Source organism: Microchirus variegatus (genome assembly GCF_963457635.1).
Source record: "Microchirus variegatus genome assembly, chromosome: 9".
NCBI classification, from domain to species: domain Eukaryota; kingdom Metazoa; phylum Chordata; class Actinopteri; order Pleuronectiformes; family Soleidae; genus Microchirus; species Microchirus variegatus.
In genome coordinates, this window is record NC_139810.1 from 22,528,455 (window position 1) to 22,550,969 (window position 22,515).

General features: G+C 42.7%; 2 protein-coding genes across 4 annotated transcripts in view; one reads left to right on the forward strand and one right to left on the reverse strand.

The window, feature by feature from the left end:
* Positions 1-6,198, forward strand: part of rarga (retinoic acid receptor gamma a) — a gene marked incomplete at its 5' end in the record, with an annotated part of 31,068 nt that extends 24,870 nt beyond the window's left edge. For both annotated transcript variants that reach the window (XM_083894635.1, XM_083894636.1), the window contains 6 exons: positions 228-369; positions 1,365-1,528; positions 1,936-2,112; positions 2,388-2,592; positions 3,234-3,392; positions 3,516-6,198. In XM_083894635.1, the coding sequence (XP_083750761.1) occupies positions 228-369; positions 1,365-1,528; positions 1,936-2,112; positions 2,388-2,592; positions 3,234-3,392; positions 3,516-3,883 (1,215 nt within the window). In that variant the 3' untranslated portion in view covers positions 3,884-6,198. The remainder of the gene's footprint in view (positions 1-227; positions 370-1,364; positions 1,529-1,935; positions 2,113-2,387; positions 2,593-3,233; positions 3,393-3,515) is intronic.
* calcoco1a (calcium binding and coiled-coil domain 1a) lies at positions 154-22,304 on the reverse strand. 2 transcript variants are annotated; one of them, XM_083894634.1, is made up of 16 exons: positions 22,181-22,304; positions 20,629-20,793; positions 20,439-20,541; positions 17,687-17,889; positions 17,345-17,557; positions 16,959-17,107; positions 16,792-16,861; positions 16,550-16,705; positions 16,160-16,414; positions 15,710-15,835; positions 15,518-15,613; positions 14,580-14,667; positions 13,297-13,544; positions 12,866-12,957; positions 10,977-11,046; positions 154-268 (listed from the first exon to the last, which is right to left on the reverse strand). In XM_083894634.1, the coding sequence occupies exons 2-15, from the start codon at positions 20,758-20,760 to the stop codon at positions 11,019-11,021; spliced, it is 1,959 nt and encodes a 652-aa protein (XP_083750760.1). In that variant the 5' UTR covers positions 20,761-20,793; positions 22,181-22,304; the 3' UTR covers positions 154-268; positions 10,977-11,018. The 2 variants fall into 2 exon arrangements, with proteins under 2 accessions (XP_083750760.1, XP_083750759.1); XM_083894633.1 differs by lacking the exon at positions 154-268 and having other exon boundaries at positions 9,062-11,046.
* Between the last annotated feature and the right edge of the window lie 211 nt (positions 22,305-22,515).

Below are 22,515 nucleotides of genomic sequence, written 5' to 3' on the forward strand. Positions count from 1 at the left end.
AGCTACTTGACAAGAAAAAAGAATTCAGAAAAAAGTCACAGAGGAAGAGAGCAAAATGCCTCATTGTTTAACTCCTATGTTCAAGTGAGAAGACAGAGATGAAAGACGAGCATGAGTATGAAGGACAAGCTGTTTAATGGCACATCCATGATTTTTATGACTTGACAAGGATGCTCTCTCTCTCTCTCTCTCCCCCCCCTTTTGTCTCTTGCTTCCTGATGCTCCAGGGTTTTTTCCGCCGCAGTATCCAGAAGAACATGGTGTACACCTGCCACAGAGACAAAAACTGTCAGATTAACAAGGTCACACGCAACCGCTGCCAGTACTGCAGGCTGCAGAAATGCTTCGAGGTCGGCATGTCCAAGGAAGGTGAGAGACCCGCACGACCAGAGACACACACACAGAGAGAGAGAGAGGGAGTTGATATTTGGATTCTCCTTGGCTCAGAGCTGATTTTGATTTCACCATCGGATAAAAGACTTGACCTGATTCACACAGTGTTATTGTACCGATCTATTAATGCTCAGCGAGAGACTCTGGGAAACTATGCAGCATTAGAGACTCAAGCAGATGATGAGCCTGCCAGAAGTGGTGATCAGGGCGAGGCTGGGCACTGAACCAATCATATGACTAATCATTTTTTTTTACGAAATGACTTCCTGTTTCACAACGAAACCTTGTATCTCCGGCCAGCACACACACACACACGCACACACAGCTTTCATTTGTGGTCACAATGCAGCAGATTTTGACTAAGACGATGGTTGTTGGCCATTTAAAAAAAAAACTCCACGAATGCGTCCTCTTCGTATTGAGACGTTATTTTGTGTGTGGAGGGGTGTGACGGAGTGGCAGTTTCTCGCCCGTCACAGAGCCCGTGGGACATGTATGTGGGTGTAATGTTTGTGTGGGATGTGTGTTAAGACCGGGATCACATTGTGCCTCCGCTATTACTGGATATCCTGAGAGGAAGGAAAGTAGGGGAGGAGGAGGAGGAGGGAGAGGAAGCAGAGAGAGGAGAGAGTGGACGACTGGGCTGTGTACACCAGTCAATTGGATAGAGAGATGGGCAAGGAAGAGAGCGGGTGATAAGGAAGAGATAGCCTGTGTCCGTGTGCGGTGCTAAAGGAAACATGTTAATACTGTTAAGAGCAACCTTAGTTTGAGTTCTAGGTTTCCACTATGAAGCACAGTGTCCTTGGCAGTGGTGAAAGACACTGAGCATGAGTGCTGCGGATGTTTTCACGTCGATCTCAGATAGAGAAGAGGAACACAGTGTCGCTGATCACTGAAAATTGCGTTAGGAAATGATTTTGCATGAAACCAAACGGTGGTGAATCTCGTTGTTTTTCTTCTCCACACAGCGGTGCGCAACGACAGAAACAAGAAGAAGAAGGATGTGAAGGAGGAGGTGGTGCTTCCTGAGAGCTATGAGCTAAGCGGAGAGTTAGAGGAGTTGGTCAATAAAATCAGCAAAGCTCACCAAGAAACCTGCCCGTCACTCTGCCAGTTGGGCAAATACACCACCGTAAGTCACACCCACACACACACACACGCCCAACGCTGCCGTTCACTTCCGCTGTGTGTGGAAACTTTTTTTCCAAGCAAAGCCGTCACTGTGAGCTTCCTACATTGCACGCAAGGACGTAAATTCACCATAGCTTTCCCAATAGAGAGGTGGCTTAACTAATTCAGTTCCCCATTAAGCCATCTGTGTGGCCTCTGAATGATGGATGTAACATGTAAATGGATTTTTCTTTCCTTGATGGATGTAAAATGTAAATGTGTTGTGAGGCTTGCGGACACGCTCGCCTGGATGCAAACAGGGGCTGCACACACACACACACACACACACACACACACACACACACACACACACACACACACCTCTGTAAAAAGCTTGCTGAACACTGGGTGTTTTCTTGTGTGCTTCAGAACTCCAGTGCAGAGCAACGTGTCCAGCTGGATCTGGGTCTATGGGACAAGTTCAGTGAGCTGTCCACCAAATGCATCATCAAGATTGTGGAGTTTGCCAAACGGCTGCCAGGATTCACCACGCTCACCATCGCAGATCAGATCACTCTACTGAAGTCGGCGTGTTTGGACATTCTGGTGAGGAGCCCACTGTAGTTTTTCATCTATTACACTCATTTTGATGGAAAGTGACTGGAGCGAAGAAAGTCCATTTCTGAAATGAGGTAACACTGACACCCAGTGGTGAAAGATGGTAGTGTAGGATGGTGTCCTTCAATAATACAGGTTGGAGAATAATAACACTGTCATTAAGTCACTGCCGTCACAAGTGCTGAAGAAAACGTTTGTCATATTATCCAAAATATCACATCTTTCTCATGGTTTAACAACTTTTTGTCTTCTTGTGCTCACAGATGCTGAGGATCTGCACACGCTACACCCCCGAGCAGGACACTATGACCTTCTCAGATGGTCTGACTCTGAACCGCACTCAGATGCACAACGCTGGCTTTGGACCGCTCACAGACTTGGTGTTTTCCTTCGCTGGCCAGCTTCTGCCTCTGGAAATGGACGACACAGAAACTGGCCTCCTCAGTGCCATCTGCCTCATATGTGGAGGTACTGCAGCTGATACAGTAGTCATATTTAAATGATCATTGATAATAATTACACTTTTAGATGTTAAATAGCTTTATATTCAGACAGCTATTGTGACTAAGTTCATAAAGTTCATTATGTGAGTTGTGACAAGAGGAAATTAGCGCATTAATGAATGTTTCCTCACTATTTTCACTGTCAATTTCCATATCCAATCCAACTTTATTTATAAAACACTTTAAAAACAACAGCAGCTGAAAAATAATGTTATACATCTGAGAGGAATAAGAAAAACAAAACATACAAACAAGTGACCTAATCGACCTAAAAACAAACAATAAAACAATGAAATACTGTATAAAAACGACACAAATGAACAGGTCATGCAATAAAACTATATAAGAATAGATAATTTCTTATATAGAACTGTGGAAGAAATTCAGCAGATTTATCTGGTGACCCAAAACAAACCTCTGGCTCTCTCTGTGATCCGTCAGTGACGTAGTTTAACCAATCAGGAGCCAGTACTGCACAAAGAGGCAGAGGAGAAGGGGAAATGCTTTGTTAGCAAGAGACATTGCCAAATTAGAAGATAACTAACAACTGCTTTAATAATAGTTTTTCTCGGTATAATAAATATATATAATCTGCTTCCTCATCAGACCGTATGGATCTAGAAGAGCCCCAGAAGGTGGATAAACTACAAGAGCCTCTACTTGAGGCTCTGAAGATCTATGCTCGCCGCCGTCGTCCCAACAAACCCCACATGTTCCCCCGTATGCTGATGAAGATTACTGACCTCAGAGGCATCAGCACCAAGGGTCAGTATGAGGAGAATGATGCACAGTGTTTGGTTTCAATCACCATGTTTTTTTTTTGGAATGAACATGACAAACTAAGATAATGATCTATTGATCTAATGATCTATGTTTTCTGTGTTTCAGGTGCTGAGAGAGCCATCACTTTGAAGATGGAGATCCCAGGGCCCATGCCTCCTTTGATCAGGGAGATGCTGGAGAACCCCGAAGCTTTTGAAGACCAAACAGAGTGCAACGACAGCCCGCCGCCTCCGCCGCCGCCGCCTCCTCCGCCGCCGCCGGCTCCCGTCCTGAAGCAGGAAGCCGAGGACGAGGACGACAGCTGGGCCACGGAGAACGGCAGCGAGCCGTCGCCGGAGGAGGAGGAGGACGACGACGACGACGACGTGGGGGACGAAGAGCGAGACAGGGGCTCGGACAGTGACGGGGAGTCCTGGGGGGTTCTGGATGCCATAGATGGGTCGAGGAAAGGCCTTTTTGGGAGGGCGCAGTGAACAGAGCATTTCACACACACACACACACACACACAGACACAGACACAGACACGCACACACACTACAGACGTACAGCACAACCTCACTTATCCTCTCACCTCAAGAAAATGCTGGCCCTCCCTCCTTCTCTCTCTTTACTGCACATCACTGTGTCCTCCTCAGTGGAGCACAGCAGAGCCTTATGTGTACAGACACTTCTAACTCAGGCCACGCGGTCCATGACAAAGTGAACTACAGAGAAAAAATAAAGAGAGATGACAATAGACCGTATGAACTCCTGGCTCGGCCGAGAGGGAAGTTAATGTGACAAAACAAAAGAACATAACCTCTTTGAGAAAGTTAAATGTCGCCATTTTTCTGCTATTTTTTTTTGTCTCTGTCTCAATCTGGGGAGAAAAGGCCAAACCAGTCAGCAGAACTGAGCAGTTCATTCTGATGGATTTTTCAATAAGCACATTTCTCAAATGAAAAGAGAGTACAGGGCAAAACCAAATTGAGTATGCTAATCTTGTGGTTTATTTTTTGTTCATCGTTTTTAGTCTTTCTTTTTATGAATAAGTCCATACATATCTATATACCATTATATTTTGTCTTTATTTGTTATTCTGCTTTTATATATGAACAAGACAAGTTTGTTTTTTTCTTTGAAGAGCTTTCCTGAGAAGATATTAAGAGGGAAAGAAGGGTAATCAGAACTGGCTGGGTCTTCCTCATCAGCTGCATATGCTTGGCTGGGGCTTTTCTTTTGGGCACTTTGACTCACTGTGGATGTCAATGATAATCAACCCCCTTCCCCGAGGACTATTGTTATGTTGCAGTAACTACATCAGTTTCTGTTATCAGGGAATTGGCATTATTCTATTTTGCTCTCGTTGCAGCCAACATAACTCGTGTTGAAAGCGAGTATCTTTGTGCCAAAGTTAGGAAAAGTCATGTTGTTGGAACGCGATTGTTCCACTACAGGCGTGGGTCTCCAGCCATGACACGGTGAGATCCTCGCAGCAGAACGCTCACTCGCGCATGCACTCGTACGAAAACACCGCGCGCACACACACACACACACGGTATGTACGTATGAAAAAAAAATATGCAGACACATTCACTCACACCCTCAGCTGTAGCGGATGTCTCAGAGATTTACACTTGACCGTATATGTAGCACTTTTGTGATCCCTCTATTCAAGGCAAGGCACATCTCATCGTCTGCTGAGAGTGGAATCACTGTCGGTGAGCTCATATCTCCGTTAGCATGTCAGAAATGAGGACAACATCATCAGTATGTTATACAATCAACCCTTGAGCACTCCCCCCCCCCCAAATACACATTCACACACGTTTGAGCAAGGACAAAAAAAGATATATATCCACACATAGTAGCAACATTATGCATTGAAACATAATGATCAAAGACAATATGCAAGTGGAAAGCAGGAATCCTTATGGAAGACATTTTGGAATCAGACTCAGGGCTTTTCAGTAAGGACCAAACCATAGCTGCTTTCAGGCAGGCTCGTAACAGGCAATATTTATGTGTGTGTTCTTGACTCCCTTTTTGATCAACTCCACCCCGCTGCGTGTGTACATGTGAAGGTGACAAGTCTGAAAACAAAAACAACAACAACAAAAAACCAGTATGGATGCCAGTTGGACTCTCCCAGAGGGGAGGGGGCGAACCCATCATTGTCGCTGACATCATCACTGCCCTCCGTGTGCTTAAGTTAGCGCTGGCATCCATGCGACAAAACCACCTTCTCATCCCCCCAAAAGCCATTATATCATCTTGTCTTCTTGTGTATATTGTTTCCTTCTCTTTAAACGGAGGTGTGGAGGACTGTGTGTGTTCTCATGTATGATTTTTATTTTTTTTTTGCCAAAATGTCTCGGTAGGCAGTCAGCTGATGGAGATCAGCTGGTCTACGGAACAGAGGTTGTTTCTCTCTTTCTTTCTTTGTTTGAAGCAATATGAACGTTCTCTCTGTTGCAGTGAGAGGTCCCATCTTCACAACATGAGATTTGTTTGTTAGTGTGCGTGCGTGCGTGCGTGTGCGTGTGAATGCAGTAACATGTTTTCAGTCATTGGGTGAATGTCCTTGGTTTGGTGCTGTCACACAGAGAGTCTCGTGTGATGACCTCATCCTCTATCTCTGCTGGGCTGTCAAGATATTAATGATGGTAATGCAGGCAGATTATCGAGATTATTTTTGTCTTTTTGTTTGTTTCTCAACATGGCCAAGGTGTTGTCTACCCCTCTGTTTATGTCAACTTTTGTCATACAAAGAAAAGCCATATAAACAGTAAGAGGCACAATAAACTACTTTTGTGAGATTACTGGACTTTTTTTTTTTTTTTTTTTTAATTCATGCAGAAAGGTCTCACATGATGAGAAATTCCACTCATTCAATGAGAGTAAACAACAATCACTGGGAAGCATCTACATTACCAGGATGTGTCAGTAGAGGGAGCTCTTGCGCCATGACTGCAGGGTATAAGTGAATGCAGTAACGTTCACCCGGCAGAAGACTGACACGGAGGTCTGATGGGTCATGGAGAGCTGGAGTTGCACAGCCTCATAAATCATCGACTCCTGCTGAACAAGGACATCAGATAAAGGTCTGTTCCATATATGATTTGTTCACTCTGCAGTTAGAGGGGTGCAGGTGACAAGAAAAAAAAAAAAGAAAAAAAACAGCACATCACAGAGTTACTCTTTCCTAGTTTTGTTTCACAGACAGAGTGGCCCAGGTGTTAAAAATAACAACAATAAATCTGTCTATTGTGATGTGTTTGTTGAATGCACCTGAGAAACACCACTGCAGCTGCATCACTGCACTAGAAATGTATAGAAGAAAGTTTACGGTCAGTGTATCTCAGTTTTTAAACACGTGAGCTGACTATTCTGACAACGGATTCATTGGATTTGCCTAATTTAAACTAAATGACCTATACTGTGTTGTGTTCAGCCAGTGTTACTTTATTATTGTTATATCTTTCACATTAGGAAGGCATTGATAAAGCATCAGATCAGTCAAATAAGGTGCATTCATTTTCATTTGTGACTTATGCTTTTGTTTTGGTAAACACCTGTGATAAATGACATGACACCAGGCCCTTAAACGCAACTTAATGCTGAAAGATTTGTCAGAATCCATTGTGCAAAATGTAAACACAAGACTTTACAGTGTGTTTATAGCGACCGCCTTAAATACATCACTGTCACTGGTGTGATCACCTTCTCATGAACGCCAAGTCTTCTTCAATAGTAAACATTTCGTCTTTTAAGTGTACCAGTGTGGGACACAAACGCCTCGCTTTAACGTTTATTAATAGAGCGACACAGAGAGCAGAATCAGAGGAGAATGATAAACGTGATGAGATTCTATCAATTATATGATTGCTTTCATTAACCGCCATTAAAGACAGATCAATAACGCCAGACGAGAATTAAAACAAGACCCATGCATTCTTCACTCTTTTACAAGGAACAATCAAACAGGCTCATATAGTGCGCCCTTGGATGTTGTTGCCATGGGAACCCATGGGATGGTTCGGGGTGTGCTTGAGGGAATTTAAAGGAGCCAGGCAAGATTTCTATATGGACGACTCATCCTTCCACGTCAGTGATATCTGACAAACTAATTACATGAGGTACCAATACTTTTCTGAAAATGAAAAGAGGCCCCCGGAAAAAAGGAAATAAATGCTCAATGAATTAATAAATAGTAAAAAAAAAATAAAAAAATCTCCCTTGTAATATTCTTGCAGCCACAGGACATCAATTATTCACAAAACTAGTCGAGAATCCATAAAAGTAGGCCACGACTGCAGCATAGCTGCAAATTTAATTTGAATATTTAAACCCAGAGAAGGAATATGTCGCACGTGTGCTGAGTTTGCTCCGAAACATGAGACAAAAAACTGCAGCGGCTCCTCGGTCAACACACAGGAGAGGAGGTAATGAGCAGCAGAGGCTGCTACTCCTCAGAGAGTGATCAGGAGGATAAAGCTCAGTGAACCTGAGTGCTCCTGGCAGCAGTTAGGGAGGAAGAGCCCAGGTTCGGGGTGTGATAAAGGCAGCGAGGGAGTGGAGATGCATGTGACCTAGGTTTGATGTGATTAAAAAAAAAACGGTGAGGACCTGAAGCAATATACAAGGCAGTGAGGAATATTTGACATATCCTGGATGCATGGAGTTGGGAGCGCAGGGTTGTAACGTGGAAATACCACATCATTTACAGCATGGGTCAGAACAGACCAAAAGGACATGCTCATCATTTGTTACATATGCAGTGAATCCATGGAGACTTGGACATTAGTCATGGGATGGAGAGGAGAGGAGAGGAGAGGAGAGGAGAGGAGAGGAGAGGAGAGGAGAGGGGAAGGTGAGAAAGGTTTTCAGGTGCAAAGACCCATAAATTTAACACCTTCCCCCCTCCTGTACGAGCACAGAGGCAGGAGGGGCAATCTTAAAGAAAGGGTAATGGAGAAAGTGATGTAGAAATGGGTAAAGGTATCTGTGACACCAGTGAGATTGGAGGGCGTGCCAGCAGGGAGGTAGAGGAAATAAACAAGGCCAGGTAGAGGAAGGGGTGATTTGGGGAAGAGGAGCAAGAGCTGGGGAAGGCAGGCAGGCAGGCAAGTGTTGGGGTCATAAAAACTAGGAGATGTGTTCTGGCCTCTGGGTCTTCATATCTTTTACATTTCTAATTAAAAGAGATAAAGAGTGAGGGAGCCATCAATCCCACAGTGATTTCCCAGTTAAGGTTTTAGAGGGAGCTGTAAACTAGGCAGCCTGGCATCATTGATTTTATAATTAGCTATCGTCACCCCAGACTTAAGATGGAGGGAGTGTGGTAGAGGAGCAGGGGGAAAGCTTCAAAAAAAAAAAAAAAAAAAAAAAAAGGGAGCAGGAATCTGCCAGAGGAGTGGGGAGGCACGAGGAGGAAGATGATGAGGACGTCAGACCTGAGGGGGGATTGTGGGAGAGCCAAAGGTGAGCAGAGAGAAAATCCAGAATGAGAATTGTATCTGAAACAGGCAATGAGGCAAAATGGAATATGGGCTATATACCTGTGTGAATAGAAAATGGCACAGTTAATTACCAGCGAAATGCCATGTGAGGATCAAAATATTGCTATGATCTTTGGCCAGAAAAAGACACATTAGAGCCAGTAATGAATACATAAACCATTTTATTATACAGAAAAACCCCACCGAAACCCTGTTACATGACTGATAAGAAAATGCACCATGGTGTACAAGTGGGATAACCTTCACACACAAAACTTCAAAACAAACCATAACCACTGCAGCTTTATAGCAGTGAGAGACGGCGTCCTGACAAAGAGCACATCTATACTGCAGCTCTCAGTGGAACGACAACAACAACAAGAAAATAACTTCCATGAGAAATAAAGTCAGATTAAAGGCACAAACAAGGACTATGGAGAATACGTGTAGTGTGCTGTTTTCCCGAGAAAGAACACCAAACCCCCGCGAAAACACTATACATGGAGAGAGTCGACATGTATCAGGACGCACGGAACGCGAGGTAAATAAGTGCAGAGACACATATTTACTGCCTCCGCCGTAATCACCCAGTCCCTGCTGTAGCCATTTAAACATTAAAATCCTTCTCTTTGACTGATTTAAACCCAACGCGCTGATATCGTTCCCTTTCATTAGCGTCGACGTCTTACAAAAATACAACCGAGTGTTTGAAAGCGGAGGATAAAAAAACAAAAAACGCTGTCGATAAAATATGCATCAACGGTGTAATGATTAAGATAAAAACACAAAATCTGACATTATTGTTAAGTATCCATATATCACCTTTTCATCTAAAAACTCTGCTCTAGTAAAAAATAGGGTGCAAATACAGCAGGTAGAGTCAAGCATCAAAGTGTCTCGCAAATGTTATATCAGCCAAGCCAAAAAAACAAAAAACCCCAAAAACCTCTTCCAAACTAAACCTGGATAGTTAAATTGCTGCATAACTCAAGTTAATTATAGATAGAAAATCATGAAAAATGCATACAGTATTGATTAAAAGGTAGTCAGCAATTTTTATTATAGGCAGTATAATGCCACAGGCTGAGGAGGAGGGGGAGGAATAGCAACACCATGTCAAGATGTCAATATTTATTTCATTATTTTATTTTTATATATTAAAGTCTGATACTTAAATATGCAAATGACGAGCGAGTAAATTAGCATTTCGTTTAAGAATAATTATGAAAGGCAAAATACAGGGTCATTAATTGACAAGTAAAAACTGTCGCTCATCTACAGTGAAAAGCTTACGCGCGTTAATATAATAATAAAGATGACATGAAGTCACCGAAGCGGAAAGTTGCATCCGGCATCTATCACGGTCGACTTTAAACACAATCTGTTCCGTATAAGCTCGCTATTTTAAAACGCCCGTCCATTTTAAAGCGCGCTTACGCGTCACTAAATCTCCTCGACTGCAACTGCACGACAATTAACTGCTAATGCGTACAAGAAAGTGCATATCAAATCTTAGTTCTGAGTAAATGGAGGAGAAATATGATGTCATAGAGCGACATTACTGCAATATAATTTTAGCATGATGCTGTATCATTACTTTATGTCGCCTTGAATAGTGCTCAAAGCTGCTGTGGGGAATTTAATGCTGGAAGAGAGTTTTGCCATGATTTTCAGTGGCGCCCCGGCCCGGGCACAAAACATAATTACAGTGCCTGTCATGACTCCTAATCACAAATGTCATAAAAGCGACATAACATCCGTCGTAAAGCTCTCGACGTAGCAATGATTCAACAGAAATCATTCTGCTACAGCCTGTGAACTCTCAAATGCCAGAGCCCGCCCGCGCCTAAAAGCCCAGTCGTTTCAAACTATGCAACAGTCTTATGTCAGTCATAAACGCGGTGTTGACCTGCAGCCACATGCGCTATGTCATCTCTAACAGGAAAACAGTGAGGGCAATAATATGAGTGAAAAAACAACACGGTTCATGGCATGGATATGATGTAAATTGCATATTAATATGTTGTGTGTGTGTGTGTGTGTGTGTCCTGTCAATGGAAGTCATGTGGATGTAATGTGGACCCACTTCTCTTTTCTTTTCTTTTTTAGATCACTCGCTGTCCACTGGTTACCACAGGGAAGTGTCGGCGAGATCACTGGAGGACACAAAAAAACACAGGGTGAGCACGTGAGGGGGGGGAAAAACTTGAAAGAAACACACATTCTGGTTGAAAGAGGAGGTTAGACTGAAGAAGTGAGTGAGTGGGAGCGAGAGGGCTTTAATGATGCTGAAAATTGGCCCATGACTGTGGTACACCCCTCAGGTAAATCATTGCTACAGCTTGCTGTCAACTTATCTGTCCCCTTGTCCTCCCATCGCCCCTCCCACGCCCTGGCTCTGTTTTAGACCCCCCCCCCCCCCACACACACACACACACACACACCTCCTCTGACTCAACTTCTTTTACAACCACATATTCAAAACTTCCATCTTCCGGCCATACTCGCCCTGTCACCATAAATAAACGCTCGCATGTGTCTGTGTGCATTAGCAAGCTTTTTGAATTCACTGTGTGCGAACAAACCATTTCCGCGTGACCAGAGGTGAAAAAGTAACCAAGTAGATTTAGCGTCGTTTAACAGCAACTTCTAAGTAGAAGTACTTAATATTTCCATTTTTGGGATACTTTATGCGTTATTTTTTTATATATCTATATTTTTTATCTCTACTTTTCTGCATTTTTTTCCCGGGGTGTAATATGATACTTTTCATTCCTGCTGAATTTATCTGGTGGCTGTGTTCACCTATTACTTTGCAGGGTAAGGCTGCGCGCACAAATCAAGCCGTGAGCTCGTAAAACATGACGCACGGTTAGAGTTTAAAACCAGCCGGCATGACAGGAAGAAATTTGTTGGCTTCTTTGGCCACAAACACATTTTCATTTCCAATATGCTGTCAGTAATGTAAATCTTCATTTTGGACATTAAATCTTCCGCCATTTGTTGTGATTGTCTTATCCGTTACTCCTCCACTTAGGGCTCTGCCCGTCAGTTTGGGAAATATCCTTCAGTGCATGTGGAGTGAGTGTAAGGAAGTAGAATGTCCCATGTGTCCAATCACAGTGTTAGCAGACCTGTCACTATAGTAACGGTGTATCTATGCTCTGAAAAATGTTATGATGAAAAATAAAAGTAAATCATTATATGTTGTGAAATGGATTTCATGGATCAATTACAACAGAGCGATGTATGCCATTAATTGCTTAAATGAAGACTTTTCTTAAGACGATTAACACCGACTTGTCATGTTTTCATGCTTCCTGAAGGCCAGTGCAGTGACGCATATGCACTAGGATAGGGGAGTGTGAGACAAAAATAAGGGATTCAGTTGGTCGCGCTGAGCAATTTCCATCCCTAGATGTCACTAACTCCTACGCACTGGTCCTTTAATACTGATCCAATAATGTGCAAGTAGCATTTTAAGGGTATGTGAGATGATGAATGGGGTGGAGTGGAGTAGGCCTTGTATGTCCAGGGTTTACCCCGCCTTTCGCCCTATGTCAGTTGGGCTTGGCACCAGCAGCCCCGAGTGTAGAGGAGTAGAAATGAAGAGTTTCATGGGCAATAGGCGTTGTACACCCTGGACAGTTTACCAGTCCATTACAGGGCCACATAGAGACAAACAACCATTCACTCTCACACCTATGATCAATTTAGAGTGTCTCATTTGCCTAATTCCCATATTGCATGTTTTTGGACTGTGGGAGGAACCCAGAGAACCTGGAGAACGCGGGGAGAACTCCATGCAGAGTGCTAACCACTACACCAACCGTTTGGCCCTAAGAGTTTCATGAAAAGGAAATATTCAAGTAACAATACGACTAAAACAAGCACTATACGTGAGTTACTTTCTACCGTTGAACTACTGCATGTACACGTACATGTGTATATTGTATAAACAGTACGGTCAAATACCTGAGAACAGTGTCCGTGTGCTCCGGCAGCAAAAGGGCTGTCTCCTCTCCAGAGCCGTGAGTTCCACACTGAAGTGGGTCAGATTCCTCTTCCTAAACACCACACACACACACACACACACACACACACACACACACACACATTATCACATAGCTGTGTAGCAGCTTACACACAGTCTAATAACTTGCAGGCTCGCGGCCTAATTGCATTCGAGATAACGTCAATATGAAACGATCCAGTGCCGTATTTAACTGGCGTGAAGAAGATGTAGCTCATTTTTAGCAACACATATTATTACACTACGGTGATAGTGAGAGTCTCAGATAACGGCTCTCATTATTACACTGACGATGCTGCAGTGTAGTAATAACGAGACCTGAGATCTGAGGCACAGAACGTCATCCTGGTCCACCACAGACAGTGTGTCTCACCGAATCAGAGCTGTGTGCCAGAGTGTCGGTGCCGGCCTGGTGTGGCGAAGAGAGAGGAGCTGGCTGGTTGATGACCACTGTGCTCCTCTCCATCTCCCTCAGGGAGGGCGGAGGGGAGGCGAGGAGCAAGGTGTCGGGCGGAGCCTGCTCACACAGGCTGTAGTGTCCCAGAGGTCTGGGCGGACGGAGAGGCTGCAGGGCCTCTGGGTTTTCGTCCTCGGAGTCTGACAACACGCCGTCAGGCCGACCTGCCGGACAGAAACAGAGGCAGAGAGATAGAGCTTAGATCAGGCATTCCTATCCTTAGCCTTAAGCCAGTAAAATGTGTTCTAGGTGCATCGTCTGTCTTCACGTATGATACTGTACAGGCGTTCACACTTGTTTTTGTATACACTACCGTTCAAAAGTTTGGGGTCACTTAGAAATGTCTTATTTTCAGTGAATATAACATTAAATGAATCAGAAATACACCCTATACATTGTTAATGTGATAAACAACTATTCTAGCTGCAAACGTCTGGTTTTTAATGGAATATGTACATAGGTGTATAGAGGCCCATTTCCAGTGTTCTAATTAAAAGTACATTGTTTGCTAATCACGTTAAAAGGCTATTGGATGATTAGAAAACCCTTGTGCAATTATGTTAGCACAGCTGAAAACAGTTTTGCTGGTTCTTTGACGAAAACAAAAAAATATTATTTTATGAATAAAAATCATTATTTTCTAATCTTGACAATGTCTTGACTATATTTCCTATTCATTTTGCAACTCTTTTGATGAATAAAAGTGTGACTTTTATTGGAAAACACAAAGAAATTGTATAGGTGACCCCAAACTTTGAAGTTTATTTATGTGCCGTTGATGTGCTTATGCTTGTGTGTGTGTTAGAGAAAAGAAAAACTAAATAAGAGGAATTAATTAAATGCATTAAAGCAATTCTAACACAGGAACATTAAAAAGTAAAATCTGTGGCAGTGACTGCAAAAAAAGGTCAACATATGGGCTTGACTAATGTAAAAAACAAACAAACAAAAAAACCTTGAACCTACTGCTGGTCAGATGTCAGCTGAGGAGTTACATGCATCCTCACACTACCTGTGAGTGTGGTTTTTGTGAGGACACATTCAGAATGGACTCAGATCTCAGGACGGATGTTAATACCAGGCTTGAACAGGGGTCAATATTTTAGTGTCTGCTGCTCTCGAAACAGCGGTTAACACTTTTATTCTTCACATCTGCAGAGCATACAGTAGATAGTAGATTAATGTGCGGCTCCGTTCACCTGTAGAGGCGATCAGAGCAGCGCTCCACTTGGCACCGGCCACTGTTCCCATCTTCAGCTCCAGCTGACAGACGTAGTCCATCAGCTCCTGTGTAAGTGTAAAATACAACCGTCACACACCGGCCACCCTCATAACCCTCAGAACCCTCGTGGTGTCTGACTACTTCAAGCCAAAGCCACACAGAAATAAAGAGGTTTCACAGCAAATACAAAAGCACAAGATGTGTGGTTACATAAATATCATCGCAGCACAGCGCCGGTTTAAACGTTTGATTTATAAGGTGCCGCAGATTGGCTGCTTTGCTCCCATATGGTGGCTGTTAAAACTGAACTGGACACTGATTTTTAAAACATTGACCGTCCAATCTGTCAGTCGTCGGTGGGTGGGGGTGGGGGGGGGGGAACGTGACGGTGGTTAGCAAACAAAAACCCTGCAGGCACTTAAACAGTGGCAGCAGTGACTGCCCTGAAATCCACTGATTTATATTACACTATAAACAATTTATACTGCACAATAACAACTAAGAGGACAACAACAGAAAGGAGAGTCCTGACACCTGCTATATTCATAATACCACTATACTTGTGTATATTTTACATCAATACGCTTTAGGATATGAATTATATTATTATTACCAAGCTTTTAGGAAAACAAAATATATTAATAGGTGCACTAAATCTTGACAGTGGAATAAATTGCAAACTAAACCTGTACTTAACTTAACTTTAAAGCTGATAAAGAGTGAAGTACTGCTGTTGGGAGCTGATAAGGATATGACAGTCACAATATATTTGAAGCCATACGAGGTATTTATTAACCTTGAGAGCTTGTCAGCTGACAATGAGGAGAGAACAACGTCAGTGTCACGGACACCAATATACAGACCCGTTAGAAATGACAGTTTTCCCTGTTTTGGGAATCAAGCTGTGTTTCTGACCTTCTTCTCTGCAAGAAGCTGCTCCTTCTCTTTCTGGGCCACCCTGAGGCTAGACTTTAGCTCCTGGAGCTCCCTACGTGTTTCACTCAGTTGAACCTGCAGACGAGACACGGTCAGAGAGAGCAGGATACAGTCAACCACAGATGAAAGCATCAAGCCAAACGGATCTAAAACGACGCCGTTGTTCCTCACCCGATTGCAATCTCTTTCTCTTCCGAGCTCAACCTCCAGCTTCACTTTCTCCATCCTCTCCTCCTGCAGCCTCTCCTCCATCCTCTGCATCTCTGCATTGAGTTTCTCCAGTTGCTCGTGGTCCTTCTGTACACACACACACACGCATACAGAGATTTACTCGAAATATAAGATATTCTCCTCAGGCAGTGCGGTCACTAGACCATGTGTAAAAACATGACTTGACCTCATTACTGCAGCACACGATAAGTAATATGCCGCCTCAGACAGCATTTCATCTCGAAATTTAATAACTTTAACAACTCACACGTGTTTCATTTGACGTGTTTTTGTGAAGTACGTTGTGTAACTTTGTATGTGCGACACAAACAAAACTATACGTTCGAAACATTACCTCTGCCACAGCACAAAATAATATAGCAAAGATGGTTTTGCAGCGATGCAGCGTACCTCGGCATTGCGCTGCAGATTCTGCCTCTCCTGAGCCCACTTGGCTCTTCCCTCTCTCATGGCAAGACTGAAGTCTGCAAGCTGCAGGGTGAGCTGTGCAGCCTGCAGGCGAGCCTGGTGCATGTCGGCCTGCCCGTGGTCCCGCTGCGTTACCATGGTGCTCAGATCGCTCTTCAAGGCCTCTGTGGCACGCTCACTAGTGTTCAGACGCTCCCGAAGGCTTCGCATCTCCTTGAGTATGGCCTCACTCTCCGCCTGCACATAAGAGAATGACGTGGGTGTTGACTATATATGTATGGATGAAAGTTTATAGGATAACTTAAAGAGACGACAGGTTATCAGATAATTCTCAGCTTTTATGAAGTGATGGATAAATGTCTTTTGTCTGACCTCTTTCCTGTGGGCAGTTGTGAGTTTCTGTGTGAGGGTGGTGATGGTGTTTTGGAGCTGAAGGACACTGGTGTCTCTTTGGGCCAGCGAGGTCCTCAGACCCTGGAACTCTTTGGACAGACTTCTGAGTTCACCTTCCGTCTGTTCCAGCTTAGTCTACAAAAAACACACCTCGCAGATCAGAGAAGACATGGAGGCGTGGAAGGAAAGGACAGCGACGATGATACAGGAGTCGTAGGTACCTGCAGGCTCTTTCTCTCACTCTCTTCGTCTTTCCTCTGACTTCCTGCCCTCTTTGCGCGCTCCTTCAGCCTGCACACAGATTTTTATTTTAATTATAAATAACATATGTTCATGGGAACAATGCAACACTAAAAACAGGGGAGAGAGAGTGGAAGAAATGTGAGACCTTTCGAGGTCAGTTTCTCTTTCCACAATTCTCAGCGTCAGGGTTTTGATGTCCTCCTCCAGCTCTTTGATTCGCTCTTTACTCGTCTCCCTCACATCCAATAAAGCATTTTTGTCCTGGGCGAGTGATTCTCTGAGAGCCTTCTCCTCCTAACACACAAGAGGGACATTTTTAATTTTTATGAGGAATGTTCATTTATCACAACAAAGACTAAACTACTTGAATAATAAGCTATTTAAAGACATTTTCTTCAAATTTTACAGTGGCCCAGGTAGAATATTGTTGAAGCAAAAGTGTATTTAATTTGGGAATAAAATCATAGATAAAGAGGAAAACGTGGAAATGGCAATGTCAAACAGGTCTTAGTCAATCATTTGTTTAACCACCTTTTGCTTCCTCTCCATCTCCTCGATCTTCTCCAGACTGTGCCTCAGCTCTTCCTGCAGACGGATGATCACACTTTCCAGCTCTTTGCATTGTCTGTTCCAGAGCTCTCTTGTCCTCCTGTGTTCCTCCTTTTCTCTCGCCCTTTGCCTGTTTGCCTCTTCCTGGACCTGCAGCAACTCAGCTCGCTCTCGCAGACACTCCTGCAGTCGACTCTGACAAGCGTAGAAAAGTGGATGGAGAATTAACATCTAAACGTACACTATGCATTTGCACAACAGAAAACATACACTCCATCACTCCCTTATTAACTATTTAAAGTTGTTTGCATGTGTTATGCTCACCTGCAGCAGCTCAGCCCTGGGTATGACCAGCAACATGCCTGTGCCTGCTTCCTCTTCTTGGGGCTCCTCCTCAAGGGTCACCAGGTCCTCAAGCGGCGTCGGTGCACAGAAAGTGAATTTTGAGCTGCAGGAGCACACTTCACCCTTAGCATCAACGTATATAAACTCATACTCTTGCGAGCTGGGCTTGGGTAAGTAGGAGGCTAAACAAAAAGAGAAAGACATTCAAAATAAACATAGCGGACAATGAAAAATAACTGTGTTTCAATAATTCCTTTCCTAAAAATACACCCACCCCCCCCAAAAAAATAAAAAAAATAATTTATTGTAATTTCTGCAATTCCGTGTCCAAAATGTTTACTTTAATTTTTAAAGTAAATCGGTTCAATGGTTTTTGGATAATCTTGCTTACAGACACTTTTTTTTTTTTATCATGCCACGTATTTATACGTTGGGTACTGCAGCCTCCGGCCACTAGAGGCAGCACTCGCATTATGCAGCGCAGGTGAAGAGGGACGAAATTTGAATTTCGAATGGTCGCGGTCTCGCGGTGAAGTGGGGACGACAAACATTTCACTTCTTTACAGGTTTTTTTTCAAGACATCGACATGAATCTTCCCTCTTCTTGGTGCATCTTGAGAAGTTCAGCTCTGAGTAAGTTGCTGACTGTTGACACCATTTATTGTTGTGGCTACACCTGAACATGAGACAGGTTACAAACAAATGTGTTTTTCACGATGCATGTCAAACTGTGTTCTTTCTGTGCGATGTTTAGCCAAATATTGGCATTTCCACCAGCCAGATGTGTTTGTTTGTTTTTGTTAGCTGAGATTAGAACTGATTGCCGCATCAGTTTGTGTCTCTGCTCCTCGTGTTTTGCATAATTTAGCATAGCAATGAACCAAACGAGGCGAAATGAATAAGGTAATTTCCGCCTAACCGAAGAATAACAACACCTTACGCTTGCTAAATAACATCCTGCTAACTCCACGTGGTGTGTCTATTTCAGTACTACCTGAGAATATATTATAATTTATTTACAATTACGTTAGAAAACACAGGAAATTGAGTGACTTTACTATGACGACTGGACACGTGACACGTGACGCGACTCAGGCTAACGCCGGTTGGCTAAGCTAGCTGCTTTAGCGTAACATTTCAGAATTGTTTACGTTTGTGCCTCGGAAATTAAAAATAGGTTTCGATAAATCATTTCAATTCGCGCACACTGTTACACTTGTCACTACATATATAAAAAAACGACAATATGAAAAGCCTGCGGTAAACGCCACATGGTGGCTAATGTACGTAAATAACGTAAATGAAACAGACAGTTGTAAACACAGCTAAATAAATAATACAAAGTCGTTATAAGAATTTGATCAGAGAAAAAGTTATATTTTACATCCAAGCCATAACATCAAATTAAACTAGAATCTATTTTGGTCCATATTGTAACTCATTTGACATGGTTGAGTTCTTCATTAAACTGAAATACTCTGCAGAATTATCTATCTATCTATCTATCTATCTATCTATCTATCTATCTATCTATCTATCTATCTATCTATCTATCTATCTATCTATCTATCTATGGTGGTCATCATTAATTAATTAACTAGATATTTGTTGTCTAGTAGTTTATCTTTAATTGTTTTGTAAAAAAAAAAAAAGGATTGCATATTCATAGTTTAGGAATCTGTAAAGAGGGCATTGAACGAGTTGAAAGTGTTGAAAGTAGCGTTCTTTCACATCTTTTAATTGATAAGTTTGTTTTGATTAGTTGTTATATCATCATATTCTTGTGGCTGACTTCCAGTTGATCCACTAGTATCTGTATTCATCTTATATTATGCACTATAGTTTATGTCTCTGGCTACCCACTCTGACCAGAGAACTGCTAGCTACAGACTATGACATTACCAAGCCCATAAAGTAAACTAATCTAATATTATTCTTATCTCTCACAGGCCATAGCTTCGTGGTAGTATGATTTAGTCTGGTTTTCGGTTTTATGTAAGCGGTAAAGGGCTAAGATGGATAACAGACAGGAAGAATTGACATACAGCAAGGTTTATGAGCTGTATTGTAACTTACAGCTCCAGTAATGGGTCACAGTGCAGGCAATCTTCTTTTTAATTCACTGCATCACTAGTGATAAGGTACCATCAATGTTTGTTTTTTAAGAGTTTCTTTACACTGCTTTTTTTTTCCAAATGAGGAATGACATTGACACTTTGCTTAAGTTAGTGGTAAATCATTTTACCAGGGGTCAGTGCCACACCTGCTGCGCGTGTGCCCCTCACACTGAATCAGTCTTATCAGCAGCCACTGACAGCCAGGACAGAGTGAGCACTGCATGTGCCAGTGAGTCGTGTTAGCCAGAGCAGGCTTTAAACCATTGTCTATGCCATTCTAATTACTCAAGCTCCTGCTTACGAAAGAGTCAGACATTTATATTCAAATGTTGACACAGACTATGTTTGTTTTAGGCCAAGCAAAGAGGGGTATTCGTCTCCTGCACAGGAAGTGTTTTCCTCCAACAATGGTGGAAATACTCCTTTCAAAATAGAAATAACAGTTTATTTTCCAGACATGCTAGCCCCTTTGCACAAAGGAGCAATTCAATTTACAGAAACATCAATCTCCCCGCTGAAGGGTTTATGTGTAGATCTAAGCACTGCACTGTATAGATTCTGGCTAACTATGGGAAATTAAATTCAGTTAGAAAACAAGGACAGGACTGGGGTACCCTGGAAATGCACACAGCAGTTGACATCTGTGCCCTCTTCATAGTCAGTCGGGGCTAGTGCCCAAACAAATGTGTGGTAGTCTTTCAGTGATGACCATCCCACCTGTGGAGGAAAAATATGGCCGCACTGTTATTTTAGGGTCTCTCTTTATTTACTGGACATTTGTGACAATCATTGGGTTAACAATACCTTGAAGAGCCCTATCCAGTCACTGCTGGTCCATTTGTGCCCAGAGCTCAGTGTGTAGTGGCAGTCAACTCTGCTCTGAGGGAAGTAACTGCAGCCCACATTCCTAAACTCCACCTGCCAATCCTGGTCCATGGCAACACAAATCAAAGGAAGGCTATTTTGCACCTATAAAAAGGGCAAACAAAACACAATGTTCACATAATGGGCTGAACGATATGAGGAAAATATTATCCCATAGCTAGCACAATTGATTTATGTTTTTAAGTTGAGCTTCATTTAAACAGATAGATTTTAAACATGGTGAGGCACTTCCATATGGAATGCATTCAAATGATTATCTTCTCTGTGTTCTAATGTAATGTGAATGATTTGTGAACTGAGTTTCCTACATTTCAGCCTTTGCGATTTAATTACATTTTTAAAAATTTTTTTTTTTCAAATTTCGATTTCAAAATAATGATAAAATTCATTGCTCATTGCCCAAGCTCACACTTGAGTTAAAATGAGTTCTTTGGATATAGCCACTACAAGTTTAAGGTAGACACTGTTCCTGACATGCATGGTAAGATGAGCTACTCATGAAATAGGTAAGAGGTGACAGCTGGAGAACAAGAGAGAGCAAGCGAAGCAGTGAATATTTATTTAGTGTAAGAAGATCTCCTGACAAGCGTACCCACTTGAGGAAAGGACACCAGGTGACAACTTTGGTGACGACATTGCCTCTCAGCAATTTGGCAAATTTAGATATTTGTCACTAGGGCTATTTCTGTCAACCTCAACGTTATTTACTTATGTGCACTGTCACGTGTAAGCATGAAGGACAATGTGCCTGGGCCCTCCAGGATTCAGATTTCACTAAGCAATAGCACTCTCCAGTCATTCCTTAAGCAGTTAATAAACGTGCCACTTTTGTTGACGTGTAAGTTACAGAAATAAAATGATTTATTTATGTAGCATTGTGTAGGGCATTGACTCCAGAATCCATCAGGTGTGTCTGATGATGAAGTTGGGCATGAGTAATGCCTAAAAAAAGCATAATAGTGCAGCAAATTATGAGCAGACAGCATGTTAGCACGTGTAAAGGAAAAACACACAGAATTCAGTTTAGAGTGATTTTTTTCAATGCAGTCATATAGCAAATGTTCAACATGTAATGCTCTACAGTGACAATAACCCAGTGTACTTCATCTTTAGAGGTTTAGTTTGTTTTTAGTATGTAAAATGAAGTATGACAGAAGACACTTTGTAGTGTGGATGGTACAGAACATCGTGCTCCTGTGTACAGACGTTTTTCCGGGATCAACATATTCTGCACGAGGCTTGAGGCCCAACAGCGGCACATGTCTACAACAACAGTGTCGCGTGCACGTCGATGTAAACTTGGAAAAAGACAGTCGTGTCATCGAAGTGTTTTTATAAGTTTGATTTCAACACGTGTCGTTTAATTATTGCTGCGTTATTGTGGTGCGCGTGCACGTACGAGGAGACGTTACGGGCTTTGTTAAGTACAGTCAGACATCTGCGCACATCACCTCTCTGAGCTCGTGCTTACCTTCACTGAAAACGCCTCTGCGTAAACAATGTGAACGAGACGACTCTCGGTCAGACGCTGGATTCACACGGCGCGCGACAAAACGTTAAAAGACATGAGTGACACAGTCGCACTTTTCTCCACGGGTTCTGTAACAATAACAAAAAAAAAAAACACCAAAGCAAAACACAAGCATGACAGCCTTTCTTCTTGCGGGGGATTGTGGGAAATGTCGTTCAGCACACAGATGGAACCAATGCCAAGAGGCTGCTCTCTAAACTACAATACCCACATTCAAAGCGGAGGAGCGGGGGTTTACACGTGACGTAATATGACGCCTGTCGTCGGCCACCGTT